Here is a 21,476-nt window from a genome sequence, read left to right as displayed (position 1 = left end):
CTTGAGTTTTTGACAACGTAATTATGGCCCTTGCATCCGCAGTAGGGGCCTGAGCGGGGCTGAGAGAGTTTTATTGATTGTTCAGAAGGGAAATTTATCACTGTCTCCAGCTCCGTGCACGCTTTATTCCCTGAGAAACCCCCCTGACAAGCTTCAGGGAGAAGTTTAGCATGGTGGCCTTGGCTGTTCTTGCACCTTTGTCCTTCCCAGGGAAACGGGACCTGAGACACCACTGGAGGGCAGGGAGCAGGTGTGGAGGCAGTGTAAGTGGAGATGCTACATGGATAGCTAAGGACACCTACCCCTTCTGTGTGACAGCCTGATGTTGTGGTCCCAACACACTCATTAACACAGATGGAAAAATTTTAAAGGCTTTTTCCATTCTGTTCCCTTTTTAGGGGTCTCTTTGTAGGTGAGGTCATTATTGCAGTGTGTCCCCTCAAAATACTGTGCCTCTTCCCAAAAGAAAACTTGCTGTGTGTTTCACTGAAATTTTGTCAGTGCCCACACTATGATGATGGAGAGCATGGAAATATGAGCCTAATTCCTTTATTTGGAATAATAACATTTATCCCTCCATCTAGATGGGAAACACTGGGCTTCAGTTTTAACACCGTGCTACATTCACTTTGTTCAGACTGTAAAATCTGTGTGGTAAAGAAAAAACAACGTTCAGTTTTGGTTTAATACTCTATCTATTTGTTATTAATATAATTAAAACAGAAGGATCACTCAGCCAGTGATCCTTTCATTCCTCCAAAGACATTGATATTCCCATAGCAAAAAATGTCCCTGCACTTGCAGTGGATGCTGGCAGTGGAATATGACATTATAGAGGCAATTCTGCACTTTTTCTATCCCAGACCTCCCTGCTTCCAAGTTAACATTATACATTTTCATCATTAGCTTAGGAAAAGAATTATTTTTTATCATTTGAACCATTTATTAATTTTAATCATTTTTAATCAATAATGAAACACAAAATATTTGCGAGCTGCTCACTGGGCTCGGCAGAGCCTGTGCATTCCTCAAGAGATCAAACATTTAATCAAATGCTTCTTGCTTTTCCTCCATTAAGCAGTGCTATGTATCTGTGCTGAGTTTAAGATTAAGAGATCATAGACAACATGAGATAATTTGTTCTGCTTTACTCACATATTAAAAAGAAAAACTTCCCAGGGGGAAAAAGAAAAAAAAATATCTATAGCAGGGGGATTCAAGATAGGGTGCAGAGATCTCCTGGAGATGTGCTTTTGCAGTTTACTGAAATGTTCCCCAATTCAATACATTTTATTTCCCCTTAACTGAAAACACTGATTTGCACACACCCTGCTACACTGTGAGTCCAGCTCCTTTCTCCCTTTATGGAGTTGCTTCCATAATTTGGTTTTCCTTAGCTGGTTGCTGGTTTGTGTGGTGGTTGCAGGAGGTTTTTTTGCCTTCTGTGAGAGCATTTTTCCTTTCAAGACCTTGACTTTAACATGATGCATTAAAGCAGATGGCTCTTGAACAGAAGGCTAAGCTGCCTTGAATCCCCTTGCATTCACTGGGGGTAAGAAACTCTACTTAGGCACTTCCCATGGAGTAACTAATGTACAATGACTTCTTCCCTCACTTCCTTATTCAAAAATATAAGGTGACTTTAAAGACCTAGCAGATGGGGGAAAAAAACAAATGGAGAGCTGGGTTCGGGGAAAGCTGCTGTGTCTTTCATAACTTACCCTTCTTTCTAACAGAAATGTATCCATCATCTTTGATTTAGACTTAACAGCAGTTGCTCTGCATTTTGGTGCTGAACTTTGTGAGGAAAATGTGGTGTAAAGGGGACTGAGAGATGGATGCTAGTGTATATGTGTAGATATATATATATAATAATTATGATATGCTATCCTATTATTTGACATGATATGATTTGATGATACAACATAGAATCATAGAATAATTTGCATTGGAAGAGACCTCTAAAGCTCACCGAGTCCAACCCCCCTGCAGTCAGCAGGGACGCCCTCACCCAGATCAGGGTGCTCAGAGCACCCTGGATGATGGTTGCATGAGGAACAGTGTTGTAGAACTTTGTGTGAGTGTTTCATTGTGTGATGGGTTCCTGTCAAAGGGCTAGGAATATATTCTAGTTAAGGCAAAGAAGCCTCAGTTGTGGTCCCTTGTTGGTGATCAGAAGGTTATCACTAACCAAACTCTGTGTGGCACTTGTGCTGCTTGGAGTGGAGGAGAATCTGCTCTATGGTTGTGTGTGGAAGTGCAAATGTGAAGCAAGCATAGAGGAATCTGATGGACTTCTTTTTTTCTCTTAAAAAAATGATACTTAAAGTGTTGGAAATTGGAACTAGATCTTACATACAGAGAAATAACTTACCCCATCTAAATCTTCAGGAAAAAGGCAAACCATACTGAATAATGGGAGCCAGAAAGGAACACTGGGAGAGCACAGTAAAAAATAAAAAAGGAAAAAAAAAAAAGGGTGGTGGTGTTTGTTTGGATATACCAGATATATTTTGGAATACCAGGCAGTGGTAGAGTCACCACCCCTGGAGGCACTTAAGAGTTATATAGACATAGAATCATAGATTAATTTGGGTGGGAAGGGACCTCTAAAGCTCACCCAATGCAACCCCCTGCAGTCAGCAGGGACACCCTCACCCAGATCAGGGTGCTCAGAGCCTCCTCAAGCCTCACCTTGAATATCTCCAGGGATGAAGCCTCAACCATCTCCCTGGGTGACCTGTTCTATTTTTCCACTACCCTTGTGGTAAAGAACTTGTTCCTAACATCCAATCTAAATGTTCTCTTCTCGAATTTAAAACCATTTCCCCTTGTCCTATTGCTGCAGGCCCTTGCAAACAGGCCATCTCCAGCCATCCTGTAGTCCTCTTTCAGATACTGATATGATATGATACTATATTTTATGATATAATTTAATCCATATATTGCTATCTGTATAGACTATATCTAACATATTAGCTTGTGTTTCTTGATCTGGAGAGGTCCATGGGTTAAGAAAGAAAGAATAAATGGGAAGGCTTTTTGTGGGATGGAATAGTTGTTTCCTTTAGGCCTATCTATATAACATTGAAAATCCCATCCAATTCTGGCACCAGCTACAACCAGGAGATTGGCTGGAGGAAGAGGAGTAACCAATGACAAAACCAGGGTGAATTTCCACTCCAGGTAGGAGAAAGCCTGTAAATTTTGGCAAAGTAAGAAGCCTGGACCTAGATCTGGGTTTTGGCAGGGCTGCAGGCTGCACCAGGCAGGGACGTTTGGATTCACTCTTTCATCCCATGCTAGGGATGGATGTGTCAAAATGATCTTAGCATTTAAATGTCCTCACCACTCTGTGTGCCTGCAGGCAGACCATTTTCTTTGGCACTGGGAACTGCCAATAACCTGAAATCCCCATGCAGGGAGGTTGGAAGGAGATTCAGGTCCCTTCCAACCCAAACCATTCCATAAATCTTTGAAATGTCTCAGTGGCATAATGAGAAGTTGGTTGGGTTGGGTTGGGTGCTGCCTTGGAAGCTGTTTTAGTTCCTGGTGACAATTTAAAGAGGTTTGTCTGTGTGACAACTTTGGTTGTAAAGTATGCAAGCTTGGATCATATTGGATTTTTTTTGGTTGGTTGGTTTTTTTTGGTTGCTTTTTTTTTTTTTTTTTTTTTTCTGTGTCAGGCTTGCTGGTTTACTCAAAGTCTTTGAAGGAGTTGGGAATCTCTTCCCCTTTCCTTCCTTGGCTGATGTAACTTGACAAATTGACTGGGTAATCACTGATTAAAGGAAATGCTTGGAAATGTTTGAATTTATGGGGCAGCACATGGGGAAGGGAGGTTTTCTGCAGGAAAGAACAGCAATGAGAGTTTCTATGGTTTTGCTTGATCACAAAACCCTTCCCCTTGTCTGTGGGATATCCCTTGCTTTCTTGAAGATTTTGTTAAAAAATATTTTGGTGGAAATGCTTTCAGATGAAAACTGTAGTTTCATGAAACACTCAGCAGGACTAGGTCACTTTCAAGGATATTTTCTACTGAAGAAAATCAAAATGATTCACTTCGTCCTCTCATTAGGATGATGTCAGATTTTTTTTTTTCCCTGTTGGGAGAAGGAAAAGTTGTTGAATTCTATAATGTTACTTTCTTCTGGATTTTCATAGTAATATTTTTAATCTTGTAACTGTTTCATATCAACATTTCTACCCTAGCAAAATGCAATGCTTTTACAGAGTAAAAATTTAAACCCCTAAACCCCTGAACTGACATTTGTACAAAGAAAAAACCAGTGTAATTGTTACGATTTTTTTTTTTGGTGGAATTTTTACTCTGTGGGAGACATTGCTCGGGTGAAACCACATCTGGTTGGACACAGACTTTTATTTTGTCCTTTGGAACCCACTTATAATAGGAAAACATTGTCCCTGTTTTACATGAGAGGAGGAAGAATCCAGAGAAGATGCTGAAACTGGGTCTTCATTGGGCCTTGGATGAGTGGGTCACCAAGAAGATGAGAGTCCCACAAGGAAGATGACACATGGTGGCTTTGTGCACAGGGGCCCAGGGTTTACATGAGGTTGCTGAGTAGATCCATAGCAGCTCAAGGGAGGTGATTCTCCCCCTCAACTCCACTTCTGTGGAGATTTTTTCCAGAAAAGCTTTTTTTGTGGAGCTTTTTCCCTGTCCCTGGAAGTACTGAAGGCCAGGTCTCATGGGGACTGAAGCAACCTGGTCCAGTTGACATGAAACTAGATGACCTTTCAGCTCCCTTCTGACCAGAACTATTTTGTGATTCTGTGATGTTTCCTGTCTCCATCTCCCTATTTCTTGCATCAAGCTTGTGCCTGGTGCTGGTGTCACACCACAGGGACATCAGATAAAAGCTCTGCATGGAACCTATGCTCAAATCCAGTCTAAAACACCCAGGCTGTTCCTGAGTGCCCAACACCGAGCCTGTTGAAGATTTCCTGTGCAGCAGTCAAAAAGCTGATACATTCTTGGGTGTCCCAAGGGTTAATGAGAACTTACAAATTAGAAGGACATCCTATTTTACCCCGGGGCATGAATGAAAAGCTTTCTGCACTGAATATGTTGGAAAGAAGTAGGAAAGCTGTCTGCATCTCCCCAGGAGCTGCCCACACACAACACTTTGTCCTGCAGGACTGGATGGGGGTGGGAAAGCATCTCCCACTCTTGGAGCAGCCATCCCTGTCTTTCAAAGACATGTATCAGGGAAAAAAAAAAAAACACAACACACCAGACTCCTCTTATTGCAAAATAAGCTAAAAACATCATGGAAATGTTTAGGGAATATTCCTAGAACTGGAACTAAAGGAAAGCAAAAGTAAGCTGGAAAGCTTTGAGTCCAGAGGCTCAGGGTTCAGGTGGATGTTTTTAAATCCATAGGAAAAAGTAGGGGAGCAGGTCTCAGTCTTCCTTTTCTTATTCTTTTCCTTTTCTTATTCCTTTATGGCCAGTGGCTGGACTGGTCACTGCAAAAGTTGAGGTGGCTGAGACATTTTTGAAATAAAGTCTTCATCATATCCAAGTTCAGGAGAAAAATTTCTCCAGGTACTTGATTAAAGATCTGGGACTTTAAGGTCATTTTAGGTCATTTGCCTAGAGAAAGCTGCAGCAGCACAGCTGTGTGCTATCCTGAGTAGGGAGAAGTCAGAGAAAAAACCCTATTCTTTTAGTTTCTTAACTTATCCCCTAAAATCTGAAGGGATTTTATCCATTATAATATCATAGAATCACAGAAAGTTAGGGGCTGGAAGGGACCTCGAAATATCACTGAGTCCAACCTTCTTTCCAGAGCATATATATGAGCTTTTTATTTTTTATTTTTATGATATGATTTTGTTCATTTTTATTAACTGAAGCAGCAGCAGCAAAAAGTCTCTGTTCTGGATCTAAAAGTATATTAAAAAACCAAATTTCTTCTTGGAAGCACCTGTTTCCACTGGATGTATTTCCATTTATCACTTGGTCGTCTGGAAATTTTAGGGATGGCCCAGCTAAGCCTGAGGAGGGAAAAGGGAATCATAAGAGATTATGATAGTGGAGAGGAAGCTGAATTCCTTAGGCAGTCTGACACCTGAAATGATGAAGTAAATAGGTTTGTGTTTTATTACCAGAGATTTTCATATTGGTGGTGTGCGATCTGAGCTTTTTTTTTTTCAGTCCTTTGTTGGTTTTTTTTAATTTTTTATTTTGTTTTGTTGAGATTTTCTGTATGTGTGCTTGTTTTTTTGTCTTTGTTGTTCTTTTTTTATATTTTGTTGGTTTTTTTGGCTTTTATTAACCATATCTATAACCCACTGATTTACATTTTTGACCCTTATCTCTTGCAAAAATTTTTTTTTCTTTTTTTTTGGTGGCGTGGGGCAAGATGCAAACTGATTGCTTCTTGTCACTTTGTTCATGGGGAGTGTAAGTTCTTATTCTCAGTTCAACTAAAGATTTACAGCACAGCTACAACAGATTGACAGATAATCTGCAGGATAACTTCTGTAGTCACAGTAAGTAAATTGTGTGTCTGAGCCCTGCAGTTCTTGTAAATTCCTTTTGTGCTACAAAGGGATCTCATTACCTCAACTTTAAAGCACCAATAAGCTGTAAAAAGGTGTAAAAGAGGTTTATGGTTTGTAAACACTACAAACTGTGTATTCCAAACCCAAGTTAATTAATTTGTTGTAAATAGGAGTAAACAGAGATGTAGTAGGATCCTGACCCTGTGTAGTCTGAGGAGAAGGGTTCAAAGTCTACTGTCCTGTGCCAAAAAAGGAAGATTTTTTTATCATTTGGGTGAATTTTGGGAGAAAGATCAATAGTCCCATGTCATGTTTAGGGCTGGAACCAGTCCTAAAAAGACATTTAAAGAGTTTCTACCAGCTCTTCCATACATAATCCAGACTTTCCAGCTCTGTCTGGCTCTGGATGTACCTCAGACTGGTTGCTCTCAGTCTCTTTTAGGAGGTTCCCTGCGTTTCTAAAGATAGGTGATAACAAGTACTCCAAAAATTTTTGGTTTTAGGGCAGATACAGATGGTTTTTATCTTCTGCTTTCAAACTGGGTGACCAGAAATCACTCTCCCAACAACCAGTTTAAATTTTCAGCACCCACTGATACGTGTGCACTTGGAAAAGGGAATGATGTCTTCTGTGATCAGAGAATTGTAAATAATGACCTAATGACTCTGAACCTACAGCACTCACACTTTGCCTACTGTGAACAAACTTTCTTGGGAGTTTTCTTGGACAAACCCTGGAGATAAATGTCCCCTGACACACCTTGCTGAGTTTTCTGAGTTTTGATGTGATTCTGAGACTTTTTCTGTCAAGGTCAAATTCTCATCCCTGGTTGAACCACTTAGGGCTTGGGGATATCAGTCAGTGAAGTCATAGAGCATCCCATGTAGATTTATATAATATTTTGTGGTAAGGGCTGTAAGAAAGGAAATTTCTACTATTTTTCTTCTTCTCTGCATGACAAAAAAAGAGAGTGGCACTGAACACATCAGAATTATCTCGTTCTCAATAATTATGTCAGGTTTAAAGACTGCATCTTGAAGCTTCCAACAGGAAGCACAAACCAGGAAACTGGTGCCAAGATGTTCCTTATGCTACAATTTGGGATTAATCCACTTTGGAATTTGCTTGTAAATCCCTTGCATTTTTGGGCAGCCAGCTGACAACATGGTTCTTCTCTGCTTAGTATTTAGAGGGGTTTCTGTCAGGTCCTTTAGTAAAATGCTCAATACTTTGCCTGCAACAGCATTTCAAGTCTAAAGGCTCTATCCTGTCCCTTTAATATGAAGGAACTGCTTTGGATCTCAAGATGTGTTTTTTTCCCAATCTGAGTCTAGTTAATTATTAAAAATTAGTTCAATAATTGAGGAGTTATACAGATTCATCTATTTTTCAGGACTTTTGAGTGTTTCTGCTTGTAATACTTATTTTGAGGGAAGTAATAATTTAAATATACTGCAGCTGTTGGTCTTTTAAACCTCCTACTCTCAACCAGCTCATTTATTTACCTGCTTCACAGCCCAGTCCCAGTCACTGTATTTAATTTTTGAACCCCACATCTTTCCTCTGAAACAGAATTTGTTTTTCAAGGGGAAACAAGATAAGGCTCTGGACCTCCAAGGGGGGTCCTGCAGAGATTGCAGAGACAGGGATCTTTGTTCCTACAAATTGTAGCTCGGAAGGGAACCCCATTGAGGTATTCATGACATTTCTAGAGAGCCCACTGGTTCTTTGAAGGAGAGAAGCTGGAGGAAATCTCTGGGAAACAAGGTCATCTCCCAGTTGGAAATCATTCCCTCAGCACCCATTTAAAAGCTGGGCGTAGGAGTGGCTCTGAAAAGTGATGTCCCCTGTCCAACCAGCCCACCCTGGAAAACAGAGGCCTGGAAACCTCTTTAAGAAGCAGGAAAAATTTGAGCTGTCTGTCTGCCAGCTCTTTGGCATTTGATTTACCTGATCTTTAGCATCAAGGACCATTTCAAGCCTCCTGTGATACCTAAGGTGCCTACATATGTCTGACAGACACAACACAAGACTTATGTCAGACCAATGGCTTTCTGGAACAGCATCCAGAGGTCAGTTGTGTATCCAGAATGACACATTCAGGTGCTTGGAACTCACCCTTAGTCTCCAAACTAAGACAAGGGATTTGCAGCCATCACCAGAGATAGGGGCTGAAGGGCTTCTGTGCTCTTTTTCAAGCCATCTTCTTTTAAACCTGTTGGAGAGCATGGGGCTTGCATGTTTCCCTACAGCTGGAACCGTGTGAGATATAGGTAGAAATATTACAATTTCTTTCAAAAAAACCCCAAAGAACAAAAAAACAAACCCAAGAGTGAATTTTTATGGTTACCAGCTGTAAATTTGTTTTCAAAAGGGGTATGGATGATGGTTGCATGAGGAACAGTGTTGTAGAACTTTGTGTGAGTGTTTCATTGTGTGATGGGTTCCTGTCAAAGGGCTAGGAATATATTCTAGTTAAGGCAAAGAAGCCTCAGTTGTGGTCCCTTGTTGGTGATCAGAAGGTTATCACTAACCAAACTCTGTGTGGCACTTGTGCTGCTTGGAGTGGAGGAGAATCTGCTCTATGGTTGTGTGTGGAAGTGCAAATGTGAAGCAAGCATAGAGGAATCTGATGGACTTCTTTTTTTCTCTTAAAAAAATGATACTTAAAGTGTTGGAAATTGGAACTAGATCTTACATACAGAGAAATAACTTACCCCATCTAAATCTTCAGGAAAAAGGCAAACCATACTGAATAAAGGGAGCCAGAAAGGAACACTGGGAGAGCACAGTAAGAAATAAAAAAGGAAAAAAAAAAAAAAGGGTGGTGGTGTTTGTTTGGATATACCAGATATATTTTGGAATACCAGGCAGTGGTAGAGTCACCACCCCTGGAGGCATTTAAGAGTTATATAGACATAGAATCATAGATTAATTTGGGTGGGAAGGGACCTCTAAAGCTCACCTAATGCAACCCCCTGCAGTCAGCAGGGACACCCTCACCCAGATCAGGGTGCTCAGACCTTCTCAAGCCTCACCTTGATTATCTCCAGGGATGAGGCCTCAACCACCGCCCTGGGCAACCTCTTCTGTTTTTCCAGTATCCTTGTGGTAAAGAACTTTTTCTTAACATCCAATCCAAATCTATATTTTCTCTAATTTAAAAGCACAGCCCCTTGTTCTATCACTAGAAATCCTTGCAAACAGTCCCTCTTCAGCCTTCCTGTAGCCCCTTCAGGTACTGGAAGGTTGTTATTAGGTCCTCACAGATGGGTACTTAAGGCTATGACTTAATTAAGGACTTCTCCGTGTTAGGTTAATGGTTGGAATTGATGATGTTTGAAGGTGTTTTCCAGCTAAGGTGATTGTGTGATTCTGTAACACTACTATTTTAGAAGAAAAAAAAACCCAAAAAACTTGGGAAGATGTTTCTTAATAAATTTTGTCTTTCTGACTTTTCCATTAGATCATATTTAAAATTCAGGAAGCTTTTTTTGCACCTCTGAAGAGCTGTCTCCCAGCTGTGCTGCTGCTGTATGTGCCTGACGATTGTACACCCTGGGTGTCAGTTCTGTGTCTGCACACAGATGAACACAAACACACTCTTTAACACGAGCAAACAAATCAGTTGTTTTAACAAAATGTCCAGGGCTGGAGAAAAATGGGATACTGCTCAACATGCATGTGGCTGCTGTCAGTTGTTAGCTTTTATAGGAGTCCTAAAAATTCATGAGGATCACTTGATAAAAGAAGGTAAATGAATAAAGATGATGAGGCTTCTCCTGCTAAAAGAGTGCACAAAGGCTGATATCAAGAGGAATATTTTTTTGAGCTGTGTGAAGGATGAGGCTTCACAGAGAAAATCTTAGATGCCTGTGCTCATGGATGGGGCAAGGTGGGCTTTGGTTATGTCTGCATTAGAAAACAGTGTGGAGCACATCTGCAGAGAGAATGCTTTAGGTGTTGAGGATAGAGGGTCCACACTGTTTTTGTGGCTACTGTAGAGACACTTTGGTCTGGTTCTATTAGTATCTAAAGTCTATTGTATGTCCTACTGGATTATACCTTCTGCATTAATTTCATCTGAAGGAAATTGGGGTTGTTGAGGTTGTTCAAGTCTGGAGAAGAAGATGCTCCGAGGTGACCTTATAGCAGCTTTCCAATAACTGGAGGGGAACTACAAGAAAGCTGGGGGAGGACAAGGGGCAATGGTTTAAAACTTGATGAGGGGAGATTTAGATGAGACATGAGGAAAAAATTCTTTCCTCTGGAGGTGGTGAGACATTAGAACAGGTTGCCCAAGGAAGTTGTGGCTGCTCTCTCACAAAAGTGTTCAAGGCAAGGGTTAACGGGGCCTTGGGCATCCTGGGCTGGTGGGAGATGTCCCTGCCCTTGGCAGAGGGGTTGGAACTGGATGATCTTTAAGGTTCCTTCCAACCCAAACCATTCTATGATTCTTTGAAATTGGTTTGAAGCACTCCTTCAAATGGTCCTTGATAAGAACCAAAGCAGAGTGAAGGATGGCTGGGATGTTTGCTTAACTGTAAGATGAAAAATTTCAATTCCTACTGAAGAAAAAAGAAAATATAATTAACAAGAAATATCTCAGCTTGGTTTAGATTCCCTTCAACTCATGAACATGAGAGCAGGTGCTCAAACATACTTGACAATGGCACAATACAAAGAATTGATTCTTCCTCCTCTCATTTTGCTGTAAATTCCTCAGCTTGGAGGAATTCTTCCTCCTTACTTCCACCTTCAGTAAAGGAAGAACTGGGATGTGAGAGTATGAACAACAAAAACTGAAACAGAAAATGGGGAGAGGGAAGCTTGCTTAAAATAATTTGAAAAAGATATATTGGATGTAACCTCTACCCTCAGTGATTTCTGGTGTTATTACTTTTCTACAGTACAACCAGGGAGGACAGTAACTTGCTGTGAGCTAAAGGTAAATTATGATCTATTGCAAAAGAGGGAAGGAAAAAGATACCAAAAGTGAGTGTGTGAGGCACGTGCTCTCCCCTGGTGATGTTCAGTGTTGGATCTCACTGGACCAATCTCTTCCAAAGCCTGCAAGGGAGAAAGAAATGTCAGGAGTTAAAGTTCATGAAATGAAGGAAGGTGGATGAAGCAGTAAGATGTTCCATTCTGAGGCTCATTGTATGTCCACTGAAGAGGAGGGAATTTAGGAAGTTGTAGCCTTGTAGTTGCCTTCCAGTGGTGGCCTCTGCTTAGACAGAGGGGTCTTTTTCTTGCAGTCATGCTGTCCCATGTATTCCCACTGCTTGACAAACCTGTAATCCATCCCAGGGATGATACCTGACTTCTACATCAGCTGAACTTTAAAGTTGAAAGTGCTTTCAGATCTGGCCAGACTAAGGCCTTACCAAGAATGTTCAGAAGTGTTTTTTAAGATTCAAGTTTTATGGGAAAAAACACCAAAGTTACAACCCTTAAAATAGTATGTGAGGTTATTTCTGCTTTTGGATGGAAAAGAATGAGGCTGCTTCTTTTAATAAGAAACATTTAAGCCACTTAAATCCAAGATTTTAAAAGATGAAGCCTCATTTTGGCTCCTCCACTAGAGGCAGTTTCTGGATGACCTTGTGTTGTTTGCTGAGAAATCTTTGGTGTCTCTTAAAAATGTTTTGAAACTGGTGATATTTGTCTTTCCATACATCACTTAAACACTGCTAATAGAAGCATGTGGTTTTGTGAATGCAGGTTTCTTGTGGGCTTAGTTTCACTGCATGTTTTTGACACTTAACTGGGGAATCTGATTAGGCAAAGTACTTTTGCATAAAATCACAGAATGTCAGGTTGGGTGGGACCTCAAGGATCATCTGGTTCAACTCTTCTGATGTTATTTTTTATCTGAGATGTCTCAGCACCCTGTTGAGCTGAGACTTAAAGCTTTCTAAAGTTGGGGGAATCCACCACATCCCCTGGGAGACCATTCCAAGGTCTGGCTGTCCTCAGAGTGAAAAATTTTCCTCTTATGTACAATCAGAATCTCTCCAGGAGCAACTTGTGCCCACTGCCCCTTGGCTTGTCCATTGGATTCCTTGTGAGCAGGGAGTCTCCATCTTTGTAGCCCCCTTTAAGTACTGGGATATGATAATAAGGTCTTCCCTATGCCTTCTTTTCTCAAGGCTGAACAAACCCAGTTTTCTCAACCTTTTTGCACTTGGAGAAGGATGATGGTCCCTGCAGAGGAGTTTTTCTTTTTTATTTCAGGCTAGAGAGGGTGTTTAAGAAAAGGCCATTTCTCACATAAGGAAGACAGTTTGGAGGAAGAAGATGAAACCTAAGAATCATAGAATCATAGAATCCTAGAGGCTGGAAGGGACCTCGAAAGATCATCTAGTCCAACCCCCCCTGCCAGAGCAGGGCCCCCTAGAGTACATCGCCTAGGAACGTGTCCAGGTGGGTTTTGAATGTCTCCAGTGAAGGAGATTCCACAACCCCCCTGGGCAGCCTGTTCCAGGGCTCCGTCACCCTTACAGTAAAAAAATTTTTTCTGATATTCAACTTGAACCTCCTATGCTCCAATTTACACCCATTACCCCTTGTCCTATCACTGGTCACCACTGAGAAAAGCCTAACTCCATCTCCCTGACACTCACCCCTTACATATTTGAAAACATTGATGAGGTCACCCCTCAGTCTCCTTTTCTCCAAACTAAAGAGGCCCAGCTCCCTCAGCTCTCATCACCAGCTGAGGAAACTTCTTGCTTGCCTGGTTGTTTTTTTTTTTTGATCTTTTTGGGACCAATAAAGACCAAAAATACAAACTGAAGATGTTGTTTGGAAAGCACTGCATTTCTGATCCAAGCAGATGTGCACAAATCCTCTTTTGCAGCCTTAATGCTGTCTCTCCTACACAGTATCAAAAAGAAACAAATCACTGTGAAAGGATCCAAACGAGGCAGTGTTTTCAAACCATCATGCTCCTGGTTTTTTTAATCCTGACTAATTCATCTTTTAAAGTCTTTATTTCTTTTTTTCTTCTTTTTCTTTTCAGGCTGGATGCCCAAAGTAGCTTTCACACACCTGAATACATCAGCTCATGCTCATGACAGACTCTTAGTGCTGCAGGAACCTGTTGACTGGCAACCTGGTGATGAAATCATGGTGGGAAGGTCAGGCTTTGGGGATGCAGAGCAGCAAGAAGAAATGGCTGTTATTGAGTCTGTGAACAGCACAGAGCTGTACCTCAGATCTCCACTCAGGTATCTTTTCAAGGGGAGCTAAACCAGGGGAAAATTTGGTCAAGGTGAGGATTTGCAGTTTCCTTTGGGGCATAATAACTCTACAAATCCCTTTAACAAAAGTAGCCAGAGATATTTGGGTTCCTCATTACCCCTCAAGCCAGTGGACATTCAGTCCTGAATGTTTCTGTGTTTAAATTCTGTATCATAACCATGAACTCAGAAAACCTTTGATGGCCAGGACAGTCCAGTGGCACAGGGCTGACAAAGAATTCTCCTACAATTTCTCTTCCTGACAAAGTGCAGTTTTTTCACTAAATGTGTCTGACTTCTGTAAAGAAAAAAATTAAGTTAATACATAAACCTCTCTCCTTGACGGATACACCTGAGATGATAAACAACACACTCAAATTAATTGCTTCAGTTTGGAAATAGTGCTTTTGTGTTTTCAGTGAGCCTTATGCTCTCTTTGTTTTCTGTACATGAAGGTCTTGGACAAACTGTATTCCTCATCCTCATCCACAGTCCAGCTGTTGAAACATGTTACTTATTTGGGAGGAAACCCAACTCCAATGCCCAGGAAGACTAATAGTATCATTTTCAGAAATATTTGGGCAAGAAAGCACTGATTTTTTTTTCCAAAATACGTTTTGGGGAAGATGACGGAAACTCCAAGACTGAAATATTTTGGTGTCAACTTGAATAAGCTAAAGGAAAGTTTGTGAGCTTGAGAGACAAAAAAAGATGAAAGCAAACACAGGCAAAGAAAATTAAATTTAGCCAATACATGCTGATACAATGGATATCATAAAATCACAGAAAGTTAGGGGTTGGAAGGAAATATGCCACTGTCTGTGGCAAGGACTGAACCCAGCTCTGTATTTGGGCAGTTGGAGTCAGAGGCTTAGGGCAAACATCATTCTTGCCATCTGGGAGGTGCAGATGCTTTTGTGCCTTTTTTTTATGTGTGTGTGTGTGTGTCTTTCCCTAGGTACTCCCACACTGTGGGAGAAGGATGGGTGAATGGCCAAACCCTGCCTTTGAGTGCTGTGGTGGCACTGATAAGCAGGAGGGTTGTTGTACAAGGAAATGTCACCACGGAGAGGATGTCCCACCTCAGAGAATGTGCAAAAGCAGGTGTGAAAAGAGGTGAGGGGGTCTTTTCTCCCAGAAACACATCTGGGAGGTAAATCACTGTTTAGACTGACACCACCGTCATTGTGGTGTCGCTGTGTATTAGAAATCTTTCTTAATAGGATCACTTTGAGACATCCCAGCACCAGGAAAGTGTGTTTATCTTTCCAAATATTGTTTGACATTGAAGTGTGAAGTCTTGGGAACTGCATTTCATTGTAATATCTCCCATGTATTATTTTTGCATTGTTGTCTCAAGCCATCTTGGGAAAGACCCTTTTGTTTTGCCTGAGCCTAAGGGTGTAGAGAAGAAAGTGTCTTCTGAAAACATGTTTCAGTGTACATAATATATTAAATTTTTAATTGTGTTTACTATTTAGTCACTTTAAGAAGAAGGAAAAACAAAACAGCCCAATGCTGTTTGTCCTCAGTAGTGTAAAATATTGAGATGCTGTTTAGTGTTCAGGGACATCAAGGAAAAAAAAAACAACACAGGTGTGGTTTCTTGTAGCATATAATATTGTAGCATATTGCTGCTGTAACTGAGCTGGGTATCTCAGTTGTCCTTTAACTTTACCTGCATGAAACACCATGAAGTTTGACAGGTAGCTTCTGGATTTACACCAGAAGAAGAATCAGACACAGTGATTATAATTTGAGGAGAGTTAGGTTATCTGGCAACCCAGTTGTAAGGTTTCCTTTCGAAATAAAATGCCTTGGGCTTTCAGACTGTGACACGAGACTTCATTTGATATCCAGCAGCCAACTGCTTATATTACTCATAGATTTATGGTCCATTTTCTGTGGAACTCATAAATAGAGTCTCTGAAATGTGCTAACAGTTTGAGGTTTTTATTTGAGTTAAAGGATAGGAGGATTTCTCAGAGGAGTCACCAGAAGATGAGTGGGCCATGGGTTTTGTGGTTAATTTACCTTCTTTAAAAGATAAATGAGTGTTACTGAGCATAAGCAGGCAGGGCTGGAATTTGAAATCCCCTCTGCCCCTCCACAACTTGCACATTTGTAGACTGAATCCCTTAGTACCAAAATACCCTACACAGAGCCATGGAAGGATGCTTTTCAGGGGACTCAAGTCCTTCCCCAGCCCTACAATTTAATCTCCTTCTCTGAAGACTGTGGGCAGTAACAGTCCCTCACCCATCTGCAGGGGCAGTGGAGAGAGCAAGAGTTCCAAGGGAATTTCAACATGTCCTCATTTCAATTTAGTTCAGCACATCCATGCCCAATCCTCTTTTCAAGAACCTCACCCAAGCTAAATCAATGTCAAATCCATCTTCCCCATGCATAGGACTATTTAAAATCGAACACAAGGAATTTTCCAAGGCATAAAACTACCAGAGCTTCTTGCTGGGTTTAATACATCTCTCTCCAAAAAAGTCCAGGCTCGTAGAGAAGGAACCATGGGATTTTTAAGAGAGGGTATCAAATATGCTTGCCTGTGGCTAATAATCTTGGGGTCCATATTTAAGATCCATGCTGGAGATGGAGGCTCACTGAGTCAATGTCGTGGTTCTCATGATGTTGCCTGGGGCACTCCTCATGTCCTATGGTCACCATAGAGAAGTAACATTGACAGCTCTCACCAGGTTGTCTTCTAGGTGACTCCAGGTGTCTGTACAAGTGGAGTGAAAGGCAACTGGGGGCTCGGGACCTGGGGGCCATCGTGGTTGTGGAGGCTTTCCAGGGAGAGACGACTCAGCTCCGCGTGGATGGAGTCCAATTCCGCCACATGGGCCAAGTGTTTCAGCACCACCTCAGTGCCCTGACTGTTGCTGGCAGCACAAGGATGGCAGGTGAGAAGGCTGCACATCCACCTTTTTCTGCCCAAAGCCTTTTTCTCTCTAAGCCTTCTCATCTCAGAGGTAGTTTGACAAAAAACCCAAAAAAACCCCCCAAAAAACCAACCCTCACCTCTACTCTAAGCCCAAGAAAAGCACTCTAAGCTGCTTTAGTTCCTTTGAATCTCTGGACATTTTCTTCCAAAAATAGTATTTTATTTTTGTGCCACACCTCTGAGTTGAAGTTCTACCTCTAGCTCTGAAATTAATGCATTAATATACTGTGAGAGAGCCCAGATGTGGCTCAGGGCTGTGTGGTAGCGTAGCCTAAAATTTAATTTTATCACCTGAAGGCTAAGGAACGTATTAAGTTATTTTGACTTTGGTATTGATAAGTGTGAAATTCATCTCTGTGGAAGTGGCAATGAGGGTTCTGTAGACTAGTGAGGAGGAGGTTATGTGGGCTCAAATAATCTTTTAAGGATACTGGATGGGACTTGCCCACCCCCACTTATCCCTTCTCTATCCCATGTTCACCACTGAGTGAGGATTTAAGTGGCAGAAGGCAGCACTGGCCATGATGTTGGAATACACTGGGCAGGTCACCATGCTTGGCTAGACAAGGTGTACAAGACACCAGCCCTGTCCTCCCTGCCCTTCTAAATCATTCCTCTTCTCCTTCAGTCTCACTTCAATTGCCCAGATTCATTCTTGGGATCTTACCCTATCTTCAAAATGCTTATTGCACAACATCAAAGGCTGGGGAGCTAAAATAAAACCCTTCCAACCTTCAAGATTCAGTGTTTGTTGTTGTTGTTGTTGTTTTGGTTTGGTTTGGTTTGTTTTTTTGGCTCACAGCACTACTTTCTTTCCAGACTCTTACATACGTGGCTGTTGTATTCTGGACTCCTTTGGCCAAGGGCTCCGTCTAAGAGGGATCTCAAATCTTAGTGTGGACAATAATATTTTCTACAACATTTCAGGCCATGGGCTTCTAGTGGGTAAGTGAGGCAGGAAGAGATCTATCTTACTTGTAACAGCAGGTACTGATTATTATTTGCATGAAAATGCCTTTGGGGAAAGAATGGCAGGTCCTCAACTGCACCTTGAGAATTCTAATCACATCTTCTGCATTTTCTGATGTCAGTAAATCTGGAATAAGGCTCCTGTTGTTCCACACACCACTCATAGCAGATATTTTCTTTTGACCAGTCTGTTTTTTCAGGTCAGTCTTCACTTGATATGGATCACTTTTTATTTTTTTTTTTTTAGTTTACAAGACGGAGGAGATTTTTTTTTCTTTAGTTAACTCATTTATCTGTCTCTGGAAGAGCACCATGATGCAATATTTAAGGCTCCAGTTCAACAAGGCATTTTAGAGCATAAATACCTTTAACTTTAGTCATTTGACATAGAAGATAATGGAGTGAAAGCATATGCTAAAAGTTAAGCAATGGATTTAGCACTTAAATAAATTGGAGCTTGGAGCAACAGAAATGTTAAACAACAAAATATTTCTCCTAACTAACCATCAGGAGATTGGCTTGCAGCATCTTCTGCTGGGATCTCATGTCGCCTGAATACCTAAAGATGAAGCTCGATTTTTGTTTTCCATCACAGATGGAATAAAAATGACAAATTTTAAGATAAACAGAGACCAGGGGCGGGGGTGGCGGGAAGCCTTCAGTCCTGATCCTGCTGTTCCAGACACACAGCAAGTCCCTGTGCTGGGTCCTGCATAGAAACACAATGAGAAGTGATAGATTATGATTTAAACAGAGGAGATCTATCCAAGGAGAGTAGTTGCACACATATTGCAGACAAAGAGATGCTCAGAGAGATGCAATGTCTTGCCCAAGGTGATGCAGAGTCCTGGTGGTTGGGGAGAAGAAAAACAAGATCTCTCTACTGGGATGCCTTGGCTTACTCAGGCCAGGACATGTATCTCGAGCGGGTCCAAAGGAGGCAACTGGGCTGGTGAAGGGACTCGAGCACAGATCCTATGAGGAGAGGCTGAGGGAGCTGGGGGTGTTGAGGCTGGAGAAGAGGAGGCTCAGGGGAGACCACATCACTCTCTCCAACTCCCTGAAAGGAGGTTGGAGCCAGGGGGTGTTGGGCTCTTTTCCCAGGCAACTCTCAGCAAGACAAGAGGGCACAGTCTTAATTTGTGCCAGGGGAGGTTTAGGTTGAACATTAGAAAGAATTTCTTTCTGGAGAGGGTGATCAGACATTGGAATGGGCTGCCCAGGGAAGTGGTGGATTCTCCATCCCTGGAGATATTTCAAAAGAGCCTGGATGTGGCACTCAGTGCCATGGGCTGGGAACCACGGGGGGAGTGGATCAAGGGTTGGACTTGATGATCTCTGAGGTCCCTTCCAACCCAGCCAGTTCTATGATTCTGTGATTCTATGAGCTGAGATGAAGGACTCAGGGCTGAGCTGAACAGTTCCACCGAAATCTCAACCCAAATGCACCTTATGCCCAAGATGTCTTTAATGGCTTCACTGTCAGCATCTCCAGAGGGGTTGATGGATGAATTTATAGATCATTTTGCTGTCTGTGAAGGAGTATTTACTGTGGCTGGCTATTTGTAGCTCAAGAATTGAACTCCCTCAGTGATTTCATATAAAACCCCTATTTTCAGGGAGTTTGCAAGACAGTCATAAAAATTTGCTCTGGGCTTAAAATTAATTGATAACCCAATACCTTTTATGCCACCCTGAAAACCTATGTGGCTATCAAAGGACAACTCTAGAATCCTGTTCATTGTCTGGCAGTGGCACAAGAGTAAATACAGCCTGGAATGGAAATATTTCCTAAATGGATCTTGTTCCAAAAATGGAGAAAAGTTCAAAAGACTAAGAGAAAGACTAAACATTACTGCCAAGCCCCAAAGCAGAGGACACCAGTTTTCCTGTGAACTGGTTTACATTTGAAGTAGTAGTGACTGGGGATCCGTATTTGGGACACAACTTGAACAGATATAACCAAAGAGCATAATTTATGTTCAATAAACAAAACTAAATAGATTTAAATAAATAGCAGAGTGGGGGGATGTATACGGATGTGCCTTTATTTGGACTCTGAATTGTGGGATCAATTTTTAGATTGATTTTTCCTTTTTCTTCTCCTGCTTCACTGCTTAGGGTAGCAACCCCTCCACTTTTGTGCACAGTTGCATCAAATGTTTTTAAGCCTACTTAGAAATTTTTTTTACATGTAAGCAGGGCAATGGATGGAGAGACAGGAGGCAGATAGAACTTTGAATTCTAGTATTGCCAGGAGCATGTCTGTGTGCACAGGTGAGCCAGTTCCCCATGCTGAATCTCTTTTTTTTTTTCCCCAGTTGTAAAAGTGCTTTATAATATTCCCTTTATTCATTTTTCTCCATAAACTTGAGTTTCAGTATGGTGTTATGCTCAAATATAACACCTGACACCTGGTTCTGGGTTTTGTGCATATTGAACTGCAGAACCAAGGTCTCTAGTGCCTCTTTGTGTAACATGCATTTTAATATTCCTTTCCCTGCCTGTTTTTATCTCACTAGAGTGTAAGCTCTGTGGCAGAAACTGTGGTTTGTTGTTTTTTTTTTAAATCATATTTTCAGTGTTGATCAGATCTTGCTTGGGGCTTTCTGACATTTCTGAAGCACCCAGCTTTCCCCTTTCCATGCTATGCACCACTGGGTTGAGCCATCATGGCAGACTTTGACCATCTCATAACCATCTTCTGCCATGTGCTAAACACAGGTTTCTAACTGGTTTTCAAACAGATTCACCCAGTTGGCAAGTTCTGTGATTTGTATAATAGAGAGTTCAAAGCTACATATACACTTCTGTTGGTTTTTTTTTCTCCTTCTTCTTTTGTAATTTTTTTTTATTTTAACTTATTTGTTTGTCTGTTTATCCATCCTTTTATTTTAAGGAGAGGGACTGGAAATGGGGAACAGAGTCAGTAACAACATAGTGATTGGCCTTTCTGGAACAGATGGTTTATCCAACATTGAGATGCTGTCACCAGCAGGGATCTACATCAGGGCTCCTGCCAACCATATCAAGGTAAGAAATTCAGGTGTATAACATAACATTTCCTTTCTAATCAAAGCTATCAGAATGGTACTGAGCTTCATTAATCTGGGAGATCATAGACATGGAATAGTGTTTCCAGTTTTGGGCTTCCCAGTTCCAGAGAGATAGGGATCCACTGGAAAGAGTCCAATGGAGAGCTGTGAGGATGATGAAGGGACTTGAGCATCTCTGCTGGGAAGGGAGACTGAGAGCTGGGGCTGTTCAGCCGTGAGAAAAGAAGGCTGAGAGGGGATCTGATCAATGTCTCTAAATATCTGAGGGGTGGGTGTCAGGAGGAAGGGGCCAATCTCTTTTTGGGGGTGCCCAGGAACAGGACAAGGAATAATGGGTTGGAGCTGGAACAGAGGAAGTTCCAGCTCAAGCTGAGGAGAAACTTGTGGAGTGTGAGGGTGAGGGAGCCCTGGCCCAGGCTGCCCAGAGAGGTTGTGGAGTCTCCTTCTCTGGAGCCTTTCCAACCCCCCTGGATGTGTTCTGTGTGTCCTGCCCTGGGGGATCCTGCTGGGGCTGGGGGATTGGACTGGGTGAGCTCTGGAGGTCCCTTCCAGCCCCTGACATTCTGTGATTTTATGATTCCGTTGCACAACATTTGCTCCTTGGCTGAGCTGTCAGAAACAGTATTTGTGATGGGACATTGAAACAAGCACATGTTACAAAATGAGTGGAGTTCATGGGCAAATTTTACTGTTCTTGAGCAGAATAAAATATTGCA

General features: G+C 41.7%; 1 protein-coding gene across 1 annotated transcript in view; it reads left to right on the top strand.

Annotated features, from left to right (window-relative positions):
* Window positions 1-21,476, top strand: part of PKHD1 (PKHD1 ciliary IPT domain containing fibrocystin/polyductin) — a 265,495-nt gene that overhangs the window by 109,700 nt on the left and 134,319 nt on the right. The window contains exons 38-42 of the mRNA XM_071742174.1: window positions 13,560-13,767; window positions 14,738-14,895; window positions 16,500-16,694; window positions 17,555-17,680; window positions 20,604-20,737. Of these exons, the coding sequence (XP_071598275.1) occupies window positions 13,560-13,767; window positions 14,738-14,895; window positions 16,500-16,694; window positions 17,555-17,680; window positions 20,604-20,737 (821 nt within the window). The remainder of the gene's footprint in view (window positions 1-13,559; window positions 13,768-14,737; window positions 14,896-16,499; window positions 16,695-17,554; window positions 17,681-20,603; window positions 20,738-21,476) is intronic.

This window comes from Heliangelus exortis, chromosome 3 (genome assembly GCF_036169615.1).
Source record: "Heliangelus exortis chromosome 3, bHelExo1.hap1, whole genome shotgun sequence".
NCBI classification, from domain to species: Eukaryota; Metazoa; Chordata; class Aves; order Apodiformes; family Trochilidae; genus Heliangelus; species Heliangelus exortis.
The sequence above is the reverse complement of the archived record's forward strand: the minus strand, read 5'-3'. Positions and strand labels throughout refer to the sequence as shown.